Below are 24,055 nucleotides of genomic sequence, written 5' to 3'. Positions count from 1 at the left end.
CTTTGGAGAATAATTTGACCCCCCGCTCTTCTTTGGGGCAGCCCTCAAACACTGGAAGACTGCTACCATGCCCCCCCCCCCTTGTCCTTCTTTTCTTTAGATTAGCCAAACCCAAATCCTGCAACCGTCCTTCGTATGTTTTAGTCTCCAGGCCTTTAATCCTCTTAGTTGCTCTTCTCTGCCCTTTTTCCAAAAGTCTCAACATCTTTTTTGTAGTATGGCAACCAAAACTGGTTGCAGTATTATTCCAGTTACTCTTGGTAGCCCTCAACCTACAACCACAAGGGACGCAAAATTTCCATGGCTTAAGCAAGACAATAATTGAGTTTCGCCCCGTTTTCATGCCGCCGTTGTTAGGTGAATCACTGCCGCAGTTAACGCCACGGTTATTAAGTGAATCTGGCTTCCCCGTCGTAATTTGCTTGTCAGAAGGTTGCAAAAAGGGCGGATTTCGTGACCCCTTCCCTCCACCCCCCGGACACTGCAACCGTCGTTAATGTGAGTCCGTTGCCAAGCTTATGAATTTTGATCAGGGAACTACGACAGTTGTTAAGTGTGAAAAACAACGGTTCCAAGTCACTATTTGTCCAGGGCCGTTGTAATCTTGAACGATTACTAAACAGACTGTTGTAAGTTGAGGACTCTTGGGGGAGGGGAATCCCACTAGCGGCTTCTCTCTCCTGCAGGTGTATCTGGAGTTTTGGGGTACCCACCTGCCTGACCTCCTATGTTGAGTTGCCCTCAACATGGGCAGAGTTATTCAGCCTGCTTTTCATAAAACAGGTCAGCGGTGACAGAAGAAGGTTGGAGAAGGGAGGTTTGGGGGCACACTCCTTTCACCTGGATGCTCCTCCCACCTTCCGGGGGCCCCTGGGACTCGCGATTTTAAACCCCGGGGTCTCCAGAGGGTTTGGTTGCTCCATCACTGGAGACCTTCAAGAAGAGACTGGCCAGGCATTTGTCCGGATGCTTATAAGGTAAAAATGTCCAACCTTGGCCACTTTTAAGACTTGTGGACTTCAACTCCCAGAATTCCCCAGCCAGGATGATGTAGGGTCTCCTGCTTGAGCAGGGGGTTGGACTAGATGACCTCCAAGGTCCCTTCCAACCCTGTGATTCTGTTCTATTCCCCAAAACACTTGCACCTGCGGGACATGAAGCAACAGATGGAAACTAATCAAGGAGAGAAGCAACCTAGAACTGAGGAGAAATTTCCTGACCGGGAGAACAATTAACCAGTGGAACAGCTTGCCACCAGAAGTTGTGAATGCCCCAACACCGGAGGTTTTTAAGAAGAGATTGGACATCCATGTGTCTGGAATAGTATATAGGCTCTCTGGTCCGAGCAGGGGGTTGGACTAAAAGACCTCCAAGGTCCCTTCCAACTTTGTTGTTCTGTCCTGTTCTCCAAAGTACCTGAAGGCAGGGCAAGAAGCAGCGGATGGAAACTGAAGAGAAAAGCAATCTAGAAATAAGCAGAAATGTCTTGCGGTACAACAATTAGTCAGTGGAACAGCTTGCCACCAGAAGTTGTGGGTGCTCCATTACTGGAGGCTTTTAAGAAGAGATTGAACAGCCATTTGTTCGGAATAGTATAGGTATAAGGTCTCCTGCTTGAGCAGGGGGTTGGACTAGAAGACCTCCAAGGTCCCTTTCAACTATTCTTATTCTGTAATTCTCTAAGGGTCTCCTGCTTGAGCAGAGGGCTGGACTAGAAGACCTCCCAGGTCCCTTCCCCCTCTGTTATCCTTCGATTCTGAGACCTCTCCTCTAATTAGAGCCGCCCGGGGGGGGGGGGGGACACTCCTGATGTGGCTGCCTGACCGTCCGGTGTGCGTGGCTAATGGCTCACCATCTCCAGGATCCTATGGCACCATTTGCGAGAGTCCCGGGGCTGTGCAGCCATCTTAATAAATTCCCGGAAACTCCCTGCAAGGAGCATCTCGGGGGTGGGGGTGGGGGTTGGGGACCAGCAAAGGGGGGGGGGGGAAGCAGGCAGGATGAAGCCGGGCCTTCCTGCCTGGTGTGAGCAAGATTTGTCTGCAGCCAAGAGAGCAGGAAGAGGAAGAGGGAGCTGGTTTGGGAGATGTTTGCTTGCCTGCCATAAATACTGGGGGGGAGGGGGGGGGGAGGAGGAGGGAGGCAGCGCCTGGCTCTTGGAAAGGGAAGCAGATCTCTGGGGAAGGGAGGTCGAGCGAGCGCCTGGCTCCGTGGCGCTTCCACCTGCACCCAGGACAGGTGGGAAATGCCAGGCAAAAGCAGGGCAGGGGACCCCTCCTAGTGCTTCATCCCCCCCCCCCGTTCCTGGTCTCGCTGTGCTTGGAGAAGAAGAGGCAGGGGTGGTGAGGGGCCGTGCATGGGCCAAGGCGTTGCTGGGGTGAGGGGGTGGGAAGGGGGAAACTGAGGCAGGCACGGGGCTGGAGGGATGCCAAGGAAGAGAAGGAAGTTTCTTGGCACGGGACTTTCACAGCGGCCCATGGAAGGCCAGCCGAAGGAAGCGTCTGTTGTTTCCCTCCGTCCGTTGGTGCAAGCCCATGAGGGTGCAAATGTAGATGGCTGGGGAGGGAGGGCTTTGGGGAGGGGGGTGTCAGCCCTCCCCTCTCAAGGCCTGACGGGGTAGACTTCCCAAAGCTGTTTTTCAAAGTGGTTGAGATAGCAGCTCCTTTTTGGAGGGGTGGGGGATTCCTTTTATTTCGATGGCTGGTCTTTGAAGAGATCCTCGTGCCTCCCCCTTTCCCCCCCCCCAGCTGCTGAAAGGCTCACGAGACCCCTGTGGGCAAGGCAGCAGCCGTGCCCACTCCCCCCGAGACCCTTCTCTGGAGGGTAGGCATGGGCCCTGCACGAGGCCGATTGTTGGAAGTCTAGCACTGAAGGAGGATCGTTGTAGTCGGTCAGGGTTGAAATGTGGAGCACTTGGGGCTCTCTGAGCTGGGGGGGTGGTTCTTCCAGATGTTTCGTGATTCTGCTAGAGAACATCATCAGTGCTAGACGGGGGGAGGAGGAGGAGGAAGAGGAGGACGTCCGTTGGGTCCTTGGTGCTCTCTGAGTGTCATGGTTTTCTTGCAGATGTTTCCTGACCCAACTGGGGAACATCATCAGTGCTAGAAGGGAGGAGGATGAGGATGGTGGGGTACTTGGTATTCTTTGAGCTTGGTGCATTTCTTGCAGATGTTTCATGACCCAGCTAGGCAGTATCATCAGTGCTAGAAGGGAGGGGGGTTTGCAGAGAAGAAGAGGAGGAGGAGGGAGTAGTTGTAGTAGTAGTTGTTGTAGTAATATTCTGGGGTCCGTGCTGCTCTCTGTGCTTGGTGGTTTTCTTGCAGACATTTCCTGACCCAACTAGGTAATATCATCAGTGCTAGAAGGGAGGGGGGTTTGCAGACAGGGGGAGGGGGAGGAGGGGCAGGAGGACTACTGTGAGGTCCTTCATGCTCTCTGAGCTTGGCTGTTTTCTTGCAGACGTTTAATGACCCAACTAGGGAACATCATCAGTGCAAGAAGGGAGTGGGGTTTGTTTTTGAGGAAAAAGAGGATTGTGGAATCCTTAACACTCTCTGCCCTTGGGGGGGGGGGTTCATTACTGATGATGTACCTTAGTTTGGGCCGTGAAACATCTGCGAGACAACCACCGAGCTCAGAGGCCGCCAAGGGCCCCTCTCGGCCGGACTCCCATTGGAGAGCGAGGGTGGAATACCCTCACCCTGGTGGGAAGTGGGGGGAGGGGCTCTGCCCATGCTCCAAGACGAGCGAAGGCTTTTGGGGTTGGGCGCAGCTGCTCAGGAACCTTTTGGGGAGGGGGTCCCTCTGTTTTTTTCCCTTCCGCCTCTTCTGCCACCGCCGCTGCCTCGGTTTTGCAATCGGGCGGCTGACCTTCCCAGCTCTGGACGCTGGCCAAGGCCCTCGCCTCCGAGCTCTGGCAAGGCCGGGAAAGGATGGAGGGGGGGCAGAGAGAGGGAGGGAGGAGGGTGACAGGAGAATGTCTCCTCGCCCGCCTGCCTCCCTGCCGGAGTGGGAGGCAGGAATGCGCTCAATGCCATAGGAAGTGTGGCGAGAGATGCCAGGCGAGGCTCTCTCTCTCTCCACCGACCTTTGACAGGGCGTGCCGCTTCCCCTTCCAAGCAAGCGAAAATCCACCCGGCATCCGGGCTGGGCACCAGCTCGAGGCCACCTGCTCCCTGTGGCCTTGATCCGGGAGCTGAGGCCGAATCGAACCCGTCACAGAAGGCAAGAGGCTCCCTTCCCCCGTGCGCATGGGGCCGATCACCATCCTACGGTTTGCCCAATTGTAGCCCGGCTCAACTCTCTCTCGGGATGCCCTGCGTCTCAGCTGCTTAAGACACACCCTGCCCTCCGGCCAGTGGTCAGAGGAAGCTTCCCACAATCCGAAAGGAGGGTTTTGCTGTTTTCTAGCAAAAAGAAGGACTAGGGGAGACATGATAGCAGTCTTCCAATATCTCAGGGGTTGCCCCAAAGAAGAGGGAGTCAAGCTATTCTCCAAAGCACCTGAGGGTAGAACAAGAAGCAATGGGTGGAAACTAATCAAGAAGAGAAGCAACTTAGAACTGAGGAGAAACTTCCTGACAGTTAGAACAATTAACCAGTGGGACTGCTTGCCACTAGAACAGAATAACAGGTGGAAGGTACCTTGGAGGTCTTCTAGTCCAACCCCCTGCTTAGGCAAGGAACCCTATAGAAGTTGTGGATGCTTCATCACTGGAAGCTGAGAACAACTAACCAGTGGAAGGACTTGTTGTCTCTAGAAGATGTTTTAAGACTTGTGGACTTCAACTCCCAGAATTCCTCAGCCAGCGTGGTGTGTAGACCCTGGTGTAAGAGGCTGGGCTGCCATCATCTGTCAAAAATGGTGTGGGGTCTGCTTGGACAGGGGTTTGGACTAGATGACCCACAAGGTCCCTTCGAACTCTGTTATTCTGTTTTATTCCCCAAAGCATCTCTGCGTGCAGGACAAGAATTAATGATTGGAAACTAGTCAAAGAGAGAAGCAACCTGGAACGAAGGAGAAACTTCCTAACAGGGAGGGCAATGAACCAGTGGAACTGCTTGCCACCAGAAGTTATGGGTGCTCCATCAATGGAGTTTTTAAAGAAGAGACTGGAGAGCTATTTGTCTGAAATGGTATAGGGTCTCTGGCTTGAGCAGGGGGCTGGACTAGAAGACCTCCAAGGTCCCTTCCAACTGTTATTATAGTCTGGTGGCAAGCAGTTTCGCTGGTTAATTGTCCTCACCGTTCAGAAGTTTCTCCTTAATTGCTTCTCTCCTTGATTAGTTTCCGTCCATTGCTTCTTGTCTCGCCCTCTGGGGCTTTGGAGAATAATTTGACCCCCCCCTCCTCTTTGGGGCAGCCCCTCAAATGCTGGAAGACTGCTGCCCTCCCCCTCCCCCCAGTCCTTCTTTTCTCCGGACTGGCCAAACTCAAATCCTGCAACCGTTCTTCTTCTTCTTCGCATGTTTTGGTCTCCAGGCCTTTAATCGTCGTCTGAACCTCCTCTCTTCCAGCCGGGGGACAATGAAACCTTGGGACTCTTGCAAGCAGCCTCGGCTCCGAGTATATAACCCTCCTCCGTGGAAACCATTTGTCCAGTCGGCTGATGGGCTTAATGGCCGCGTCCGCCTGCATTTTTAAATCTCTTGCCTTTGGCTCCTCTTCCCCGGCGTCTGGCATTTCCGTGGTCAGCCGCCTCGTGACGTGCGTGGCAGCTTCTGCTTCTCAGCGAGATGCTCCGTGGAGGCTGATCCGAATAAGGACGCTTTGAAAAGGGCTCTGGCCCAATGGCCGGCCGGCCAGGATCGCCCCTAAGCACTGGGGAGCCCTTTTTCCTGGGCCCTTTGCCAGATTTCCAGCCACTGGGGATTTCTTAACATTGTTGTTATTATTATTTTGCTTTTTGAGCAAGTTGAGGGGCTGCCGTACCACGCTTGAGGGATGAAGCTCGGTGGCAACGGCTGTTAAGATGCTCCTTTGTAGACAATTCGGCTGCTTTTCTATTATTACCTGGTCAGGTGCCAGCACCCGCTCCCCCCCCCACTAATTCTCTCCTCTCTGTTTCTCTCCCTCTTTCTCTTTCTCTCTCTTTCTCCCCCTCTCTCTCCCTCTTTCTTTCTTTCTCTATCTTCTCCCTCTCTAGCTAGTTCTCTCCTCTGTTTCTCTCCCTCTTTATTTTCTCTATCATTCTCCCTCCCTTTTTGTTTGTTTCCTTTTCTTTCCTTCTTTCTTTCTTTCTTTCTTTCTTTCTTTCTTTCTTTCTTTCTTTCTTTCCTTTCTTTCTTTCTTTCTTTCTTTCTTTCTTTCTTTCTTTCTCTCTTCTCTCTCTCTCTCTAGCTAGTTCTCTCCTCTCTGGTTCTCTCCCTCTTTATCCTTCTCTATCTTTCTCCCTCCCTTTTCGTTTGTTTGTTTCTCTTTCTTTTTTTCTTTCTTTTTTCTTTCTTTATCTTCTCTCTCTCTAGCTAGTTCTCTATTCTCTGTTTGTCTCCCTCTATTTTTAATCTCTCCTCTCTATCTCTATCTCTTTCTCTCCCCCTCTCTATCTTTTTTATCTGTCTTTTTTCTTTCTTTCTTTCTTTCTTTCTTTCTTTCTTTCTTTCTTATCTTCTCTCTAGCTAGTTCTCTTCTCTGTTTCTTTCCCTCTATCTTTATCTCTTACTCTCTTTCTCTTGCTTCTTTATCTTTTTATATTTTTCTCTCTCTTTAGAGAGTTCTCTCCTCTGTTTCTCTCTCTTTATCTTTCTGTTTCTTCTCTCTCTTTCTCCCTCCCTCTCTCCATCTTTTTTGTCATTCTATTTATCTAGTATCTGCTCTCTCTTTATCTCTTTCTCTTTATTGCTCTCTGTCTCTCTATCCTTTTTTCTCCCTCTTTTTCTCTCCTCTCTCTTTCCTTCTCTTTCCCTCCTCTCTCTCCCTCGTTCTTTTTAAAATCTGATTATTGATATTTGGCGGCCCAGCTGGGCCTAAAGCAGCCATCTTCCCTGCTGCTCGTATATCTTTACGGCTCCCGGAGCAGAGATTCTCTCCCACGCTTTGGGTATCAGCCCGCAGCAAATGGACGCCGCAGCCGTAGTAGAAGAGCGGCGGAGGGCCGAAGTCTCACCTGGCTCCTGCGAGGAGGAGGAGGGAGGAGGCTCTCAGGTGACCCCCTGCGGAGGCAGGCTGCTCACCTGCCTCCTGGGATCAGGCAGAGGCGGACAGGATGCAGGAGAAGGGCTTGGAGCCTTTGCAGGTGTTGGGAGGGGAGGATGGATTGGGGAGGGATGTGTGTGTTTGTGCACACCTTTCCCGTCTCTTCTGCTGGCCCCTCAGCCCAGCTAGCAGGCTGGCCAGGATGCCCGGATGGAGAGGCGTGGCAGGGAGCGACAACCACCTCGCTTTCTCCTTTAATTACTTTCTCTTCTGCCTGCTTCCTTCTCTTTGTGTCTTCCAGCTGAGATTTGGGGGAAAGGGGGAAGGGGGAGGAGGGCTGCCGTTGGGAGGGAAGAAGAGCAGGGGGTCTCCATCCTCCCCAACAGCACCCGGCTCCCCCCACACCCCCCAGCCCCCTGGCCAGCCCTTCCTCCAATTTAACCCTTTCTCCTTCTCTCCTTCCAGGATGAGACCTCGGTGAGCAGCGAGGAGTTTGACATGAATGACTCCACATGGATGTCAGCTGATCAGCAGCTCCAGGCCAGCCTCAGCCCCCCCCAAGAGGAAACGATGCGAAGCCCCCAAAATATCCACAGCCAGGAGGATGGTGAGTGAGAGACGCACGGCCCCTCCCCTACCCCTCCCCAGTTGGGCAAGGGGTCCCAAACCGGCCCCCAGAGGCCGTACAGGCAGCCCTCCACTTGCAAACAGATCGATGTGAAAACATCCCTGTGGGGGGGTGGGAGAAGCGACTTACAGCCAGTCCTCACATTTATGGCCATCCCAGCGTTGCGACCATCAATCAAAATGGGGACACTTAGGAACAGACAGGCATTTTAGATGGTTGAAGCATTCCCCCCCCCCCGGGGGGGTCCTGGGCTCTTTTCCGGCTGGCCTCTGGCAAGCAAAGTCTGGGACGGGGGGTGGGAGACAGATTCGCTTAACGACTGTGCGTCTCACTTTACCAACCGCAGGGTGTCGCTTAACAAGCATGGCAAGAGAGGGTCGTAAAATTGGGTGTAGCTCACTTAACAACTGCCTTGTTTAGCAGTAGAGATGCCTTGTGGTCCCACTTGTAGTCATAAGTCGAGGAATGGAAGGGAATAGAGAATAGAATAGAGTAAGAATATAGGATAGGATAGGAATAAGAATAAAATAGAATAAGAATTTAGGATAGGAATAAGAATTTAGGATAGGATAGGATAGGAATAAGAATAGAATAAGAATAGAATAGAATAAAATAGAAGAATAGAATAGAATAAGAATTTAGGATAGGATTGGAAGAATAGAATAGAATAGAATAGAATAGAATAGAATAGAATATAGAGTAGAGTACTACTTTAATAGAATACTTATAGAGGGACGTCGTGGCTGAGTGGCTAAGATGCTCAGCTTGTCGATCAGAAGGTCGCCAGTTCGGCGGTTCGAATCCCTAGCGCCGCATAACGGAGTGGGCTCCCGTGACTTGTCCCAGCTTCTGCCAACCTAGCAGCCCAAAAGCACATTAAAAAATGCAAGTAGAAAAAATAGGAGCCACCTTTGGTGGGAAGGGAAGAGAGTTCTGTGTGCTTTTTGCATTGAGTCCTGCCGGCCACATGACCACAGAGACGTCTTCGGACAGCTCTGGATCTTCGGCTTAGAAACGGAGATGAGCACTGCCCCCTAGAGTCGGGAATGACTAGCACATATTTGCCAGGGGAACCTTTACCAATAGAATAGAAAAGAATAGAATAAAAGAATAGGAATAGGAATTGAGAAGAGAAGAGAATATGGAATAGAATGGAATAAGAATTTAGAACCGAACAGAACAGAACAAACAGAGTTGAAAGAGACCTTGGAGGTCTTCTAGTCCAACCCTCTGCTCAGGCAGGAAACCCTATTCCAGTGTTGGCAAACTTTTTCGGCACTGAATGCCAAAACAGGATTGCGCACACATGCACACTGGGCGGCTGCTCCTCCAGTTTCCGGCACTGCTGTGCACATGAAGACCAGCTGGCCGGTGCACCAGAACCTGGAAGAGCAACGGGCGACGGCTCTGCGTGCCACTTCCGACACGCGTGCCACAGTTTTGCCATCGCGGCCCTGGACCATTTCAACCAAAATGCTTGTGCTGACTGCCTTGGAGCTTCTTCTGCTTCAGAAGATCAGAAGGGATCTTGCCATTAAAAGCTTTGAAACCTTCATTTCTTCATGCAAAGGAGATGTTAGTGCAGTGAGAGAGGGATACACAAACACACAAACACACACCCTCAAACACGCCCCCCCCCCCAGGCGCTCTCATGTGGTATCTGCTGGCCATTCTTCCGATTAAAAATGGAGTACAGGCAGTCCTCGACTTAATGACCACAACTGAGCCCAACATTTCTGCTGCTAAGTGAGACGCCTGTTGAGCGAATTTCACCTGCCCCGGTTGTTAAGTGAACCCCTGCAGTTAGCAACACGGTTGTTAAGTGAATCCAGCCTCTCCCATGGACTTCGCTGGACAAAAGGGAAATCCCGTGACTCCGGGACACTGCGACCGTCATAAATATGAGTCAGTTGCCAAACGGCTGAATTTTGATCATGTGATCACGTGGACGCTGCCATGGTCGTAAGTGTGAAAAACCGGTCACAAGTCCCTTTTTGTAACCTCAAACGGTCACTAAATGAACTGTTGTAAGTTGAGAACTGCCTGTATAAGTGGGATGACCCTATTTTTTTTGGGAAAAACACAGGAGAATCCTGAAAAAAAGCAGCAAACTTGAAAGAGGTTATTAAGATTGATTAAAAAAAAAAACCTTGAATTTCTCTCGTTCGTAATTTTGCTTCACGAAGGAAAATTCTGGTGTTTTTTTTTTTTAAAAAAGTTCTTTATTTTTATTCTCTTATATATAGTTACGGCTATATATTCACATAGTTATTGTTCTTATTTATCACTTTTACATATTTGTTTTTCCATATAAAGCAGGGGTGTCCAAACTTGGGAACTTTAAGACTTGTGGACTTCAACTCCCAGAATTCCCCAGCCAGCATGGCTGGCTGGGGAATTCTGGGAGTTGAAGTCCACAAGTCTTAAAGTTCCCAAGTTTGGACACCCCTGATGTAAAGGGTTAAAATATACATTCTGGGTTGCTTTGCTCACCATCCCATTTTGTTATCACCACCCTGTTTTTCCTTCTTTTCGCCCTCCCTCCCTTCTCTTCTTCCTTCCTTCCTCCTCTCGTTTCCTTTCCCTTCTTCCCTTGCCTCCCCACTACTCCTTTCTTCCTCTTCCCCTCCTACCTTCTTCTTTTTCTATCCCTTCCATCCTTCCTCTCCTTTCCTCTTTCTTCCTTCCCTCCTCTTTCCTCTCTCCTCTCCTCCTCTCTCCTTCTTCCCCCTCCTGCCCTCTCTCCTTCTCTTTCTATCCCTTCTCTCCTTCCTCCCCTTTCCTCTTTCTTCTTTCTCTCCGCTTTCCTCTCTTCTCCTCTCTTCTTCTTCCCCCTCCTGCCCTCTCTCCTTCTCTTTCTATCCCTTCCATCCTTCCTCTCTTTCCCTCTTTCTTCTTTCTCTCCCCTTTCCTCTCTTCTCCTCTCTTCCTCTTCCCCCTCCTGCCCTCTCTCTTTCTCTTTCTATCCTTTCCATCCTTCCTCTCCTTTCCTCTTTCTTCCTTTCTTCCCTTTTCCTCTCTTCTCCTTTCCTCCTCTCTTGCTTTCCTTTTCTGTTGTTCTGGTTGTCTCCTTTTAACTCTCAACTGGTGTATTTTCAGGGATGATATTCCTGCAAGCCCGGTTATAATTTATGCTTATCGTTTCCTATTCCCTTTTCTTCGCTATCATTTTCTTCGCTTCTTCTCTTTTTAACCCTTCCCTCCTTCCTCTCCTTTCGAAGAAACATTCAAGGGCCGAACCAAGCAAGGGAAACTACGCAACGATGTGTGTTTTCTAATCAAGGCCAACTTTTCTGAAATAAAAGATCGTTCTTTATAATGAAAAAAAAAAGGGCATTTGGTCACGGGATGGATGTGTGCAGCTGAAGCTGGACAGGGTCATTTCAGGATGCCGGCCCAGAAGGGGGGAAAAACTGTAAGCAGAAATTGAGCAGATCAGGAAGGAGTGTCTAATTTACTCTGTCCTTTGATATGTTATATTTAGATATATATATATATTGGAGTTTTTCTGGCAGGCAATCCTCGGAAAATAATTCCAGAGCAGCAATGATGCAGAGGTGTTATTTTAAAAAATGGAGTCAGTGCAATAAGAACCGCAAAAAAAAATAGGCTTTATTTTTTGTTATGATTTAATGCAGTTTCTCAAACTCCCAGAATTCTTTGCTGGCTGGGGAATTCTGGGAGTTGAAGTCCACCCATCTTAAAGTGGCCAACTTTGAGAAAGATTGCGCTAACCCTTCCAGAGTTTTGCTAGCTGGGTTCACACAACTTTCTGGAGACTCGGTTGTTGGTCTTTGGGGGCACTTTAGGTAAACCAGGTGTGGTTGTGCGAAGGAAGCCTGGCTGGGGAATTCTGGGAGTTGAAGTCCAGGCATCTCAGAACTGCTAATTTGAGAAATGCTTACTTAGTGCACAATGACTGAATCCAGAGATTGTGGGTGTGATTGGTTATAGAGGGAGAACCAAGTTTCCACCAACACTGTTTTCCAAATTTTATTAAAAGGGGGAAACTTCTGTTTGTTGGAGAAATCAGGTTCCTTCTGAAACTATGATTCAATAAACCATTAATTAGCTCAGGTATAATTTTCTACACCTCTTGCCTTCTGAAAGGGGGCTCCGAATCCCCTTGACCGGCGCAATGGGCAGCAAATAATGTTGATAAATAAATATTTGTCGTGAGAAGGGCAGCAAATAAATTTGATAAGAAACTGTGACAAAAGAAAATCGAGGGAGTTTCAATAATAGTAGGTGCCTTGGGTGCAATCCCAAAACAACTGGAGCACCAATGGAATACAATACAATACAATAGCAGAGTGGGAAGGGACCTTGGAGGTCTTCTAGTCCAACCCCCTGCCTATTGGAAACCTTATACCATTTCAGACAAATGGCTATCCAACATCTTCTTAAAGACTTACAGTGTTGGGGCATTCACAACTTCTGGAGGCAACTTCTGTTCCACTGATTCATTGTTCTCACTGTCAGGAAATTTCTCCTCAGTTCTAAGTTGCTTCTCTCCTTGGTTAGTTTCCACCCATTGCTCAGGTGCCTTCTTCTTTGGGGCAACCCCTGAGATATTGGAAGACTGCTATCGTGTCTCCCCTAGTCCTTCTTTCTCTTAGGCTAAACATACCCAGTTCCTGCAACCGTTCTTCCTATGTTTTAGTCTCCAGTCCCCTAATCCTCTTTGTTGCTCTTCTCTGCACTCTTTCTAGAGTCTCCACATTCTAGTCTCCACTTTCTAGAGTCTCCACAATATCCTTGGCATTGACATAATTCTCCATCAGTCAATTGCAAAAGGCAATTTTCCTTAGAACAGCTTACATCCTGTGACAATACCTGTAACATCATCAAACATCGACATTTGCTTATCCCAGATTTTTGGAAAGGACTCAAGAGGTAGACAAAAGCACAAATCCAGTTTTAGCTCCAGCTGATTGTGATGAACCATTATAATAATAACAATACCTGTAAGATGATCAAACAGCTACATCTGTCCAATCCGAGACTCAATAGGCGAATAAAAATGCCGAGTCCAGTCTAAACATCTGGCTGACTGTGCCACCAACTATAATAATAACAAAAGTAGTACTAATAGCGATAGGCGCCTTGGGTGCAGTCCCAAAACAGCGGGAGCTTCACTTCAGCCCCATCGGCATTGACAAATCCGCCACCCGTCAATTGCAAAAGGCAGCTTCAGTCGGAAGAGCTTACATCCTGTGACCAGACCTCTAACCCCATCAAACGTCCACACTGGGCTATCCCAGGTCCCCTGGGAAGGACTGGATAGGTGGATAAAAATGCCAAATCCGGTTCAAACATCTGGCTGATTACAATCTTCTGCACCCCTCTGTTTGCCACGTCCTTCTCTGGCTGAAGTCTTTGCACAAAGGCCAGATGCTGCCCGCCAAAGACTCATCGTAACGCTCCCAAATTTGAATGTGGATTGGATTAACTGGGTTATGGGCTGCAGGCTGGTTGTTTGCTCTGCTGATAGGTATCAGCAAAACCACGACAACAGAAGGCATTGTCTTGTGATGGGGTGTTCCTTTTGCTCAGGAAATGCTCAGAGCAATGCCCAGAGAAGGTGTGGTTGAAGAAATTGGGCTGTCATTGAATTCAGACGCGAGGAGTCCTCGATATACGACTGATTGAAGCACCGTTGCACTGTAAAAAGTGATTTATGACCGGTCCTCGCACTTACAGCCATTGCAGCATTCCCCACAGTCATGTGACCAACATTTCAGCGCTTGATAGCTGGCCTGTGTTTTTGTCTTGGTGTCCTGCGATTGCCATTTTGCTTAACAATCACCCGATTCACTCAACAACCATGACAAAAAGGTGGTAAAGTAGTTGGGCGTGACTCATTTAACAACCACTTTGCTTAACAATGGGAATTCTGGTCCCGATTGTGGCAATAAGTAGAGGACTCCCTGTAACTGCTGCCTTACTCCCAAAATTTGTGGGAAGCCCAAATCCTGGGATTTTTGGAGGACTCATGTAAGGATGGTCCGGTCAGAATAACAGAGTTGGGAGGAACCTTAGAGGTCTTCTAGTCCAGCCCCCTGCTCTAGCAGAAGATCCTACAGCATTTCAGACAAGTGACTGTCCAGTCTCTTCTTAAAAACCTCCAGTGATGGAGAACCCACAACTTCTGGAGGCAAGCAGTTCCACTGGTTAATTGTTCTCACTGTCAGGAAGTTTCTCCTCAGTTCCAGGTTGCTTCTCTCCTGGATGAGTTTCCACCTGTTGCTTCTTGTCCTGCCTTCAGGTGCTTTGGAGAATAGGTGGATGATAAAATGGCACTTGTGGAACATCCTTTTCACCCTTTTCACAAAGCCAGGTGCATCTCACCTCATTTTCAAGGAAAAAGGCAAGCAGAGAGGGAGGGGTGACCAGCCAGGAGTGGAGGTACTCAGTGGCCCTGTTGGAAGATCGAAATGATCAGGTTGAAGGCAGGTTATCTTGGAGAAAACCTATGTGGTTGCTAAAAGTCAATAGTGCAGGGGTGTCCAAACTTGGGAACTTTAAGACTTGTGGACTTCAACTCCCAAAATTCCCCAGCCAGGAATTTTGCATGCTCTGCACGCACAAACTCTGGGAGTTGAAGTCCACAAGTCTTAATACAATACAATACAATACAATACAATACAATAGTAGAGTTGGAAGGGACCTTGGAGGTCTTCTAGTCCAACCCCCTGCCCAGGCAGGAAACCCTATACCGTTCCAGACAAATAGCTCTCCAACATCTTCTTAAAGACTTCCAGTGTTGGGGCATTCACAACTTCTGGAGGCAACTTCTGTTCCACTGATTCATTGTTCTCACTGTCAGGAAATTTCTCCTCAGTTCTAAGTTGCTTCTCTCCTTGATTAGTTTCCACCCATTGCTTCTTGTTCTACCCTCAGGTGCTTTGGAGAATAGTTTGACTCCCTCTTCTTTGTGGCAACCCCTGAGATATTGGAACACTGCTATCATGTCTCCCCTAGTCCTTCTTTCTCTTAAGCTAAACATACCCAGTTCCTGCAACCGTTCTTCATATGTTTTAGTCTCCAGTCCCCTAATCCTCTTTGTTGCTCTTCTCTGCACTCTTTCTAGAGTCTCCACATCTTTTTTACATCGTGGCGACCAGAACTGAATGCAGTATTCCAAGTGTGGCCTTACCAAGGCATTATAAAGTGGTATTAACACTTCACGTGATCTTGATTCTATCCCTCTGTTGATGCAGCCTAGAACTGTGTTGGCTTTTTTGGAAGCTGCTGCACACTGCTGGCTCCTATTTAAATGGTTGTCCACTAGGACTCCAAGATCCCTTTCACAGTTACTACTACTGAGTATGGTATCACCTATACTGTACCTGTGCATTCCGTTTTTGTTGCCTAAATGTAGAACCTTACTCTTTTCACCATTGAATTTCATTTTATTAGATAGTGCCCAATGTTCAAGTTTGTCAAGATCCTTCTGTATCTTAAGCCTATCTTCTGGAGTGTTGGCTATTCCTGCCAGCTTGGTATCATCTGCAAATTTGATGAGTTCCCCATTTATTCCCTCATCCAAATCATTGATGAAGATGTTGAAGAGTACTGGGCCTAAAACAGAGCCTTGGGGTACTCCACTGCATACTTCCCTCCATGTAGATGCAGTTCCATTGAGAACTACACGTTGAGTGCGGTTGGTCATTTTCAAGGAAATGTTCCCAAGTTTGGACACCCCTGCAATAGTGGAAGAAATAGTGGGAAATAATCCATCAATTCAATCTGAAGACCCAAGGTGAAAGGAAAGAGAAGAGGATGACTAGCAGTGAGACAGAGGAACGATGGATGGATGGAGACACCAATGGAAGATTTAAAGGACCCAGATTGCGGACAGATCATCAGGAGGAAAATCTATCTATGTGGTCAACAATGAACTGGTGGAAGATCAGTCAATCAGTGCGAAGACTCAGCTCTCTGCAGAAGTCTTCAAGGCTAGGAAAGGTGGAAGGAGAAAGAATAAGAGGGGTGACCACTAGTGAGACGGAGGGATTCAGTGGCCCCGTTGGAAGATCTAAATGACCAGATTGAAGGCAGACTATCTTGGAGGATCTGTCTTGTAGAAAATCTATCTATGTGATGGCCGAGAGTCAGCAGTGGAAAGTAATCAAGTTTGGAGACCCAGCTCTCTGAAGACTGTAATATTGAGAGGGATGGAAGAGAAGAGAGGATGACCAGTGTGGATTACTTACAAGGGGGCACCATTAGAAGACGTGAAGGACATGGTTGGAGACAGATCACCCTGGAGACGCTCAGTCCATAGAATTGCTAAGAAGTGACACTCACTCGACAGCTCACAATCAATCAACGTCAAGACCAAACTCCTCTGAGAAGTACAACATGGTGGGAAAGGTGGATGGGAAGAGAAGAAGAGAAGAGGTGGATGGACTCAGTTGTGGTGGTGATGGAGACATCACTGGTAGACTTGAAAGGCCAAGTTGGGGACAGGTCACAGTGGAGAAAGTCTACCTATGTGGCCACCAAGAGTCAACTGTGACTGCATACTTGATGGCACATCATCAAGGGTGACAGTATTTAAGAGCATGCAATGGAGGTGGGAATCACCATTTGGAGACCTGAAGGACTTGGCTGGGGGCAGATCTTCTTGAGAAGGTCAATCCATATAGTGATCACCAAGAGTCAACAATGAACTGGTGGAACATCAAGCTACCAGTGCAAAGACTCAGCAAAGACTGGTCTTCAGTGCTGGGAAAGGTAGAATGAAAGAGAAGAAGAATATGACCAGAAGTGAGATGGCAGGACTTATTGGAAGATCTAAATGACCAGGTTGAAGACAGATTGTCTTGGAGAAAATCTACGTGGTTGCTAAGAGGCAATAGTGGAAAAATAGTGGAAAATAATCAATCAATCAATCTGAAGACCCAAATCTCTGGAGAAGGCTATAATGTTGGCCAAGATGAAAGGAAAGAAAAGAAGAGGATGACCAGCAGTGAGACTGAGGGATGATGGATGGATGGAGACACCATTAGGAGATCTGAAGGACCAAATTGGGGACAGATTACCATGGAGACAAATCTACCTATGTGGTCACCAAAAATCAACTATGACTTCATAGTTGATGGGACATAACCAAGAGCAACAATATATAAGAGTATGTGGTTGTGGGGAGGGCACCATTAAGATACCTGGAGGACCAGGCTGGGCCAAAGATCATCCTAGAGGACAATCCATATGGTTGCTAAAAGTCAAGAGTGACTTGATGGCACCATCAATCAATGTCAAGTCCATGTTGCTTTGAGAAGTCCATAATGTTGGGAAAAATGGAAGGAAAGAGTAGGAGAGAAGGACCACCAGTACCTGGATGGACTCATTTATAGTGGTGATGGGGGCAGCACTGGAGGATCGAGTTAGGGACAGATCCTCATGGAGTACATCCATCTACGAGGTCACTAAGAGTCAACAATGAAATGATGGCAAGGAATCAATCATCTTACATCATGGCATTTCCCCTGAATTGACAGGCAGAAGAACAGAGCTGGAAGGGACTTTGGAGGTCTTCTAATCCATCCCCCTGACCAAGCAGGAGACCCTAAACTATTCTGGACAAACAGCTGTCCAATCTCATCTTGGAAACCTCCAGTGATGGATCATCCACAACCTCTGGAGGCAGGTTCCACTGATTATAATGGAATCATAGGGCTGAAAGGGACCATGGAGGTCTTCTAGTCCAACCCTCTGCTCAAGTAGGGGAACCTGTTCCCTTCTGAACAATTGGCTGTCCACAACTTCTGGAGGCAACTTCTGTTCCACTGATCAATGGATCTAAGTGTTGGGAAATGTCTTCTTAGTTCTAGGTTGGTTCTGAGCTTCCATCCTCTACTTCTTGTCCTCCCCTCTGGAGCTTTGGAGAACAGAACAGAATGACAGAGTTGGAAGGGACCTTGGAGGTCTTCTAGTCCAACCCTCTGCTCAAGCAAGACACCCTATGCCATGGCTGTCCAGTCTCTTCTTAAAAGCCTCCAGGGGTGGCTAGGACCTCATAAGCCCAGCTGCTGAATTGCAATTGGTCGGGAACTGCTATGGATTACGCACACTGGCACTGTTTTGGGCCAACGCCCTGGCTCAACCCCAAAGCCCCCAGCGGCTGTTGGGTTCTGGGGTCAGCCCCAGTGGGCCTTTCTGCAAAAGGGGAGAGGCAGGTAAAACCCTTGGCAGGTGTGCAATGAAGGGGGCCAAATCCAGACATGTGCTGGAGCAGAAGCCTCCAAGCCGCCCCACACACACACACAACACACACACAGACACACACAGCCAGGGATGGCTAACCTTTTTGGTGCTGAGTGCCCAAAGCGCAAGTGTGTGGTTGCAAATGCGCATGTCAGCGGGAGGAACCCCAAAATGCAATGCAAGCACCCCCCCACGCCCCGTTTTGGCTTCCAGGTTGGTGCAGAAGGCCTCCCAGGCCCAAAAGAGGGGGCAGGGGGGAAACACATGCGTGCAACCCCCCCCCAATGCAATGTGAGAACCTCATGCACATGCGCCCCACCCAGTGGTGGGTTCCTGCTGGGTCGGCTGAACCAGCAGTGACCCAGGCCTGCCTCACCTCTGAACCGGTTCTCCCGGAATGCTGTAGGCACCACCATCTTGTTTTTGGCTTCTGCGCATGTGCAGAGTGATTTTTGTCGTGCTGAGCATGCGGCATGGCGTGCATCATGCGCATGCACAGGTGACGCATCCCTGAGCAAACGGACAGTAGCGGCTGTTGGAACCCACCACCGGCCCCACCCCACACAAATGCGGGTGCGTGTTGCGTGCATGCACCTCACCCCCGGCGCATGTGCGGCAGGGACCCGAAGACTGGCTCGCTGGCCGGCGGCAGGCACCTGCACATGTGTGGTGGGGCTGGGGCAGTGGCGGGCATGCCCTCACAGAGGGCTCTGCGTGCCACCCTTGCCAGGCGTGCCACAGGTTCACCATCCTGGCACAAGGCCATGCAAGGCAGTGCCCTGCCCAAGGCTGCTGGGAAAACAGTCTACCTGCCGTGCCAGGGCTGGTCAGGGGATAGCAGGGCCTGCGCAGGATCGGAGCCCGGTCAGAGTCTCTTGCTTTGCCCCCAGAGCTGCCGTGGGAGGGGCGAGAGGAGGGGCGGGGACAGGCACACGAGGGAGGGGGGAGTTGTGTGAACTTTGCCAAACTGCTTCTCAGATGGGGGGGGCAGTCACAGAGAGGGGGGGTCAGAGTTCATCTCCAGGCTGTTTCTGGTTCCTTTTTTTATTTTTTTATTTTGGGGTGGGGTGGGGCTTGAACCCTCCTTTGTCCCCAGAGGCCCCTGCAGAAGGGCAGCTGGGGGGGGGGAGTTGGGCAGCAGGCACGGATGAAAAACCTTTCTGTGCTTCAAGAAGAAAAGGAGGATTGTTTGCAAAGGAGCTTTGCCCATCCCGCCACTCGCCCGGGCCCAAAGGAGGAAGGCGCTGGGTGCTTCCCGGGTTCCGCCCCCCCCAAGGGATCCAGTCCTGGATGAGTTGCCCCTTGGCTCCGGGTGCAAGGACGTCGGTTAAGGACCAGGGCGTAAACCGACCTAGTAAACAAAGCGTGGAATTAGCAAGCATACTAATTTCTAATCCTGGTGCACTTTAAGATTAGTGGACTTCAATTCCCAGAAAATTCCCAGCAAAGCTTAAAGCATGATTGGTTTGGTTTATTTGGATTTATATGCCGCCCTTCTCCAAAAGGACTCAGGGCGGCGTACAACATTAAAAAACACACATCCCAAAAGTTAAAAAAGATTAAATCCATTTCCAAAAAAACAAACCGATTTTTTTTAAAAAACAAAAAAACAATACATTTAAAATAAATTAAAATTAAAATTAACAGGCCAGGCCGGCTTGTTGATGGATGAGGGATTCTGGGAATTGAAGTCTGCATGCCTTAAAGCATGCTGGGTGGGGGATTCTGGGAGTTGAAGTCCATCCATCTTGAAGAGGGCCATGTTTGAGAAAGATTAATTCAAACCCTTCCTGGGCTTTGCTAGCTGGGTTCGCACCACAAACCTGTTTAGTGGCATGAGAACTGGGCAATGAACTGGCAACGGATGGGTGGGAGGTTAAGGCATCGGGGTTTCCCCCCTCCCCCCCTATGTTCCCAATGGGATTACAGACCGTCCTCAACTTACGACTACAATTGAGCCCCCGCCCCCAATTCCCACTGCTTAGCGAGACGGCAATTTTTTGCCCCCATGTACAGCTTTCCTCGCCACGTTTGTTAAGTGGATCACTGCAGTTGTGAAACTAGTAACATGGTCATTAAGTGAATCCGGCCTCCCCATGGACTTTGCTTGTCAGATGGTCGCAAAGGGGGATCACGTGACCGTCATAAATGTGAGTCAGTTGCAACGCTGCTGAATTTTGATCACGGGGAGGCGGCGGCGGGTTTTTTTTCCCCAATTCCCCATGCCTCTTAGAACTTTTGGATCTCCTGTTGGCCTGCCATCCAAGCCCCAAGCAAATCTCACCCGGCCTAGCGGTTCAAGAGTAGCCCAGGTCAATGGGATGCTGCCACCTAGTGCCAGTTCCCATAATAGGCAGCCTTAGGATGGCGTGAACTATAGCCATGCTGCCTGGGAATGTGGGCCATTCAACTTTAACCCTGTAAGCACATAGCTACAACCCCCAGGGCGTGGCTGGCTAGGGAATTCTGGGAGTTGAAGTCCAAACATGCTTAATCTGCTTGGATGAACATCTTGATCGATAGATCGGCTTTGGAGCTTGGTTTGCAAAATATCCATGCTTCCTATGCGGCTACACCAGTAATTTAATACAGGTAGTCCTCGACTTAACAACCGTTCATTTTGTGACGGTCAGAAGTTACAAGGGCACGGAAAAAAGGGATTTATGACCATTTTCCGTACTTACGACTACTGCAGCATCCCCATGGTGATGGGATCAAAATTCGGACACTCGGCAACTGACTCATATTTATGACGGTTGTAGCGTCCCGCAGTCAAGCAAAGCCAGTGGAGAAGCCAGATTCACTTAACAACCATGTGTCTAATCACTGCAGTGATTCACTTAACAACGGTGGCAAGGAAACTCGTTAAAATGGGGCAGAATTTACTCAACATGTCTCCTGTTGTGTTCTAGTCTAGTCCATTCCATTCCATATTTCTGTTTCTATTCCTATTCCTTATTCTGTTTCTGTTTCTATTCTTATTCTTATTCCTATTCCTTATTCTGTTCTGTTCTGATCTGTTTCTATTCCTATTCTTTGTTCCTGTTCTGTTTCTATTATTCCTAATTCTTATTCTGTTCTGTTCCATTCTGTTTCTATTCCTATTATTCCTATTCCTTGTTCCGTCCCCTTCTTACAGGAACTGTTGTAAGTCAAGGACTGCTTATAATCTGTATTTTGATCCATCGGTTTCCTTTTCGGAGGGGATCTCCCCAATGTCTTCCCCAATGGCAAAGTCCAAAGGCCGCCCTTCCCTTCCTCCCTGGACTCCAAAGTCCCTCCTTCGCTTTCACGGCTTGTTCCAGAAAACGGCAGACGATCTGTGACTCTGATCTTGGGTTACGCAGGGACACATCTGTCTCATCACTTGCGTACCTTTTCCCAAGAGCAAAGATCGTCCAGGAGCAAACCAGCCTCAAAGCCCTTTCGGTCGGCTGGCAGAATTCAAGGCGGCTTCGTGCCCGTTGCCCTTTCGGCTGGCACGGCTTGCAAGCAGCGCAGGGCATGGAGCGGCACTCCTTGTGTGTGTATGTGTGTATATGTGGCTCTGGCAGCTGCCATCCTTCTCCCCCGCCCCCAAAGACAGCTTGGACTTTGGCGAGAACATGCACCTGTCATTGCTCCAACCCTTAACGTACAATTTATACAAACACACAAACACACACACACACATACACACCCTCCCTTGGGGAGTTGCACACTGAACAACCGTTGCAGCATCCCCCCCCCCCCGCCAGTCACGTGATGAAAAATTCAGACTTTGGCAACTGGCTCACCTTTATGACGGTCGCAACGTCCCGGGGTCACGTGATCCGCCTTTTGCGACCGTCCGATAAGCGTGGTAAGTCGAGGGTTCGTAAAAACGATCCCTTTGAAATAAGAAATTAGGAATTGCAAGACGAGATGCAGCTTTGGGCGCGGTGATCCCTTGACGTCCTCGACTTACAACGGTTCATTTAGTGACCGTTCAGAGTGGAAAAATCGACCGCCTTCCACAGTTTGTAGCATCCCCGGGATCATCTGAGCCACATTCAGATCAAAGAATAACACAGAACTGGGAGCGATCTTGGGGGTCATCTAGTCCAACCCCCCCCCTTCCCAAGCAGGAGATGCTTGGCAATGGGTTCATACTTATGACGGTTGCAGCATCCCCTGTGTGTGTGTGTGTGTGTGTGTGTGTGTGTGTTGCGTGACGTGATCCCCTTTTGTGACCTTCTGGTATGAGAAGTCAATGGGGAAAACCAAGTTCACTTAACATCCGTGTTGTTGGCTTAACAACTGCAGTGATTCGCTTAAGCCAGGGGTGTCCAAACTTGGGAACTTTAAGACTTGTGGACTTCAACTCCCAGCATGGCTGGCTGGGGAATTCTGGGAGTTGAAGTCCACAAGTCTTAAAGTTCCCAGGTTTGGACACCCCTGGCTTAAGAGATGCGCCAGGAAAGCTGGTAAAAACGGGGCAAAACTCACTTAACAGCTGTCTCGCTTAACAGTGGACATGTTGGGCTCCGTTGTGGTCGTACGTCGAGGACCCCCTGTAAAGCAAGCCCTAGGGATTGTCTTCTGTGTGCCTTTGGGATTCTGGGTGGCAGAAACCCTCGTCCAACCCTCCCCCTCTGCCAGGGGGCTTCTGTTGTGGAGGTTTCGTGTTTGAACCCGCTTCTCCAGCCTGCCTTCCTGGGGACCACCTGGGACAATCACCCTCCAAATAAGGGAGAATACTGGTAGCTCAGGGTTGAAATGAGGGGTCCTTGGTGCCCTCCCAGCTTTCTTGCAGACGTTCCTTGACCCAGCTAGGTAATATCATCAGTACTAGAGAATAGTGGGGCTTGCAGGGAGGAGGAGGAGGAAGAGGAGGAGGAGGAGGAGGAGGAGGAGGAGGAGGAGGAGGAGGAGGAGGAGGAGGAGGAGGAGGAGGAGGAGGATTATTGTGATGTCTTTGGTGTTTTGTGAGTTTAGTTGTTTTCCTGTACACATTTCATTACCAAACTAGGTAACATCATCAGTGCTAGAAGACATGTTGGTTTATGGGGAGGGAGAGGAGGAAGACGGAGGGGTCCTTGGTGCTCTTTGAGCTCAGGGCTATGCCTTGCAGACATTTCATGACCCAACTAGGTACCATCATCAGTGCTAGAAGGTAGGGGGAGGAGGACTGAGGGGTCCTTGGTGCTCTCCAACTTCAGTTGCTTCCTTGCAGGCCTGTCATTACCCATTACCCATTACCCATCATCAGAGAGCCCCATTCCGGCTGTGGGCAGACAGCGGCATCCTGGCATCCGTGCCCGGCCTCTGCCCTTTTCCCGGGGCCTTTTGCAACGCTTCTAATTCCCATGGGAACCGAGTGAGCCTCCTGCCCTGCTCCCGCAGCAGCCAACCTCCCTCCTTCCTCCCACCGGGGCCTAGAGGGAGGGCAGTCACGGGACACGCATGGAGGAGGAGGAGGAGGAGCAGGAGGCGCTCGGTTGCTGTGGCAATGCCCAGGCCGTCTGCGCAGCCGCTCTCAGCTTGGATGCCCGGAGGAATTAATCCTCCAGAGAGAGAGAGAGAGAGAGAGAGAGAGGAGGAGGAGGAGGAGGAGGAGGAGGAGAGAGACAGGCAGATGAAGATGGGGACGCTCTTGAGGGGGGCTGAGCAGGAGGGGAGACTACACCCCCAACCCCAAAGTAGCAAGGGACTCCTGAGCATCTTTGCACAGGCTGGCACAGGACGGGGAAATGTTTGTTTGCCTACCTGGGGAGGGCTGAAGATCCCCCCCCCCCAGCTGACTGGTTTCTGCTGTCCAGCGCCCCATTTTCTCCTTCCCTGACACCTTCCTGCCGCCCGTTCCCCCCCATCCCCCCCCCGTCACAGGCTTTCTCTCATCTGGGTCAGTGATTAACCGAGATTAAAGAGATCCGGCAGACGAATAGATTCTCTCCACCGGCAAAGCTGTTGGGGATGGAGGCGCCATCCTCCCCCCCCCCCCCCCCCCCCGAGACAGAGCTGGGGCCAGGAGAAGTGGGGCAAACTGCAGGCCCCGTGGACTACAGTGTCCATAAGCCAGCCAGAGTGGGCAGAAGGCCGGCTGATGAGAGCAGCCC

The 24,055-nt window shown here is 49.7% G+C and overlaps 1 protein-coding gene across 3 annotated transcripts in view; it reads left to right on the top strand.

Annotated features, from left to right (window-relative positions):
* Nucleotides 1-24,055, top strand: part of NOL4L (nucleolar protein 4 like) — a 52,066-nt gene that overhangs the window by 9,924 nt on the left and 18,087 nt on the right. Inside the window, exons 1-2 of one of the 3 annotated variants that reach the window (XM_081948125.1) lie at nt 2,217-2,238; nt 7,601-7,742. In XM_081948125.1, the coding sequence (XP_081804251.1) occupies nt 7,634-7,742 (109 nt within the window). In that variant the 5' untranslated portion in view covers nt 2,217-2,238; nt 7,601-7,633. Of the gene's footprint in view, nt 1-2,216; nt 2,239-6,931; nt 7,145-7,600; nt 7,743-24,055 lie in introns of those variants that run through there. The other 2 variants (XM_081948123.1, XM_081948124.1) reach the window with 2 other exon arrangements.

Source organism: Natrix helvetica (assembly GCF_964273705.1).
Source record: "Natrix helvetica genome assembly, chromosome: 3".
NCBI classification, from domain to species: domain Eukaryota; kingdom Metazoa; phylum Chordata; class Lepidosauria; order Squamata; family Natricidae; genus Natrix; species Natrix helvetica.
Note: the sequence above shows the minus strand (reverse complement) of the source record. Positions and strands in the feature narration are given on the sequence as shown.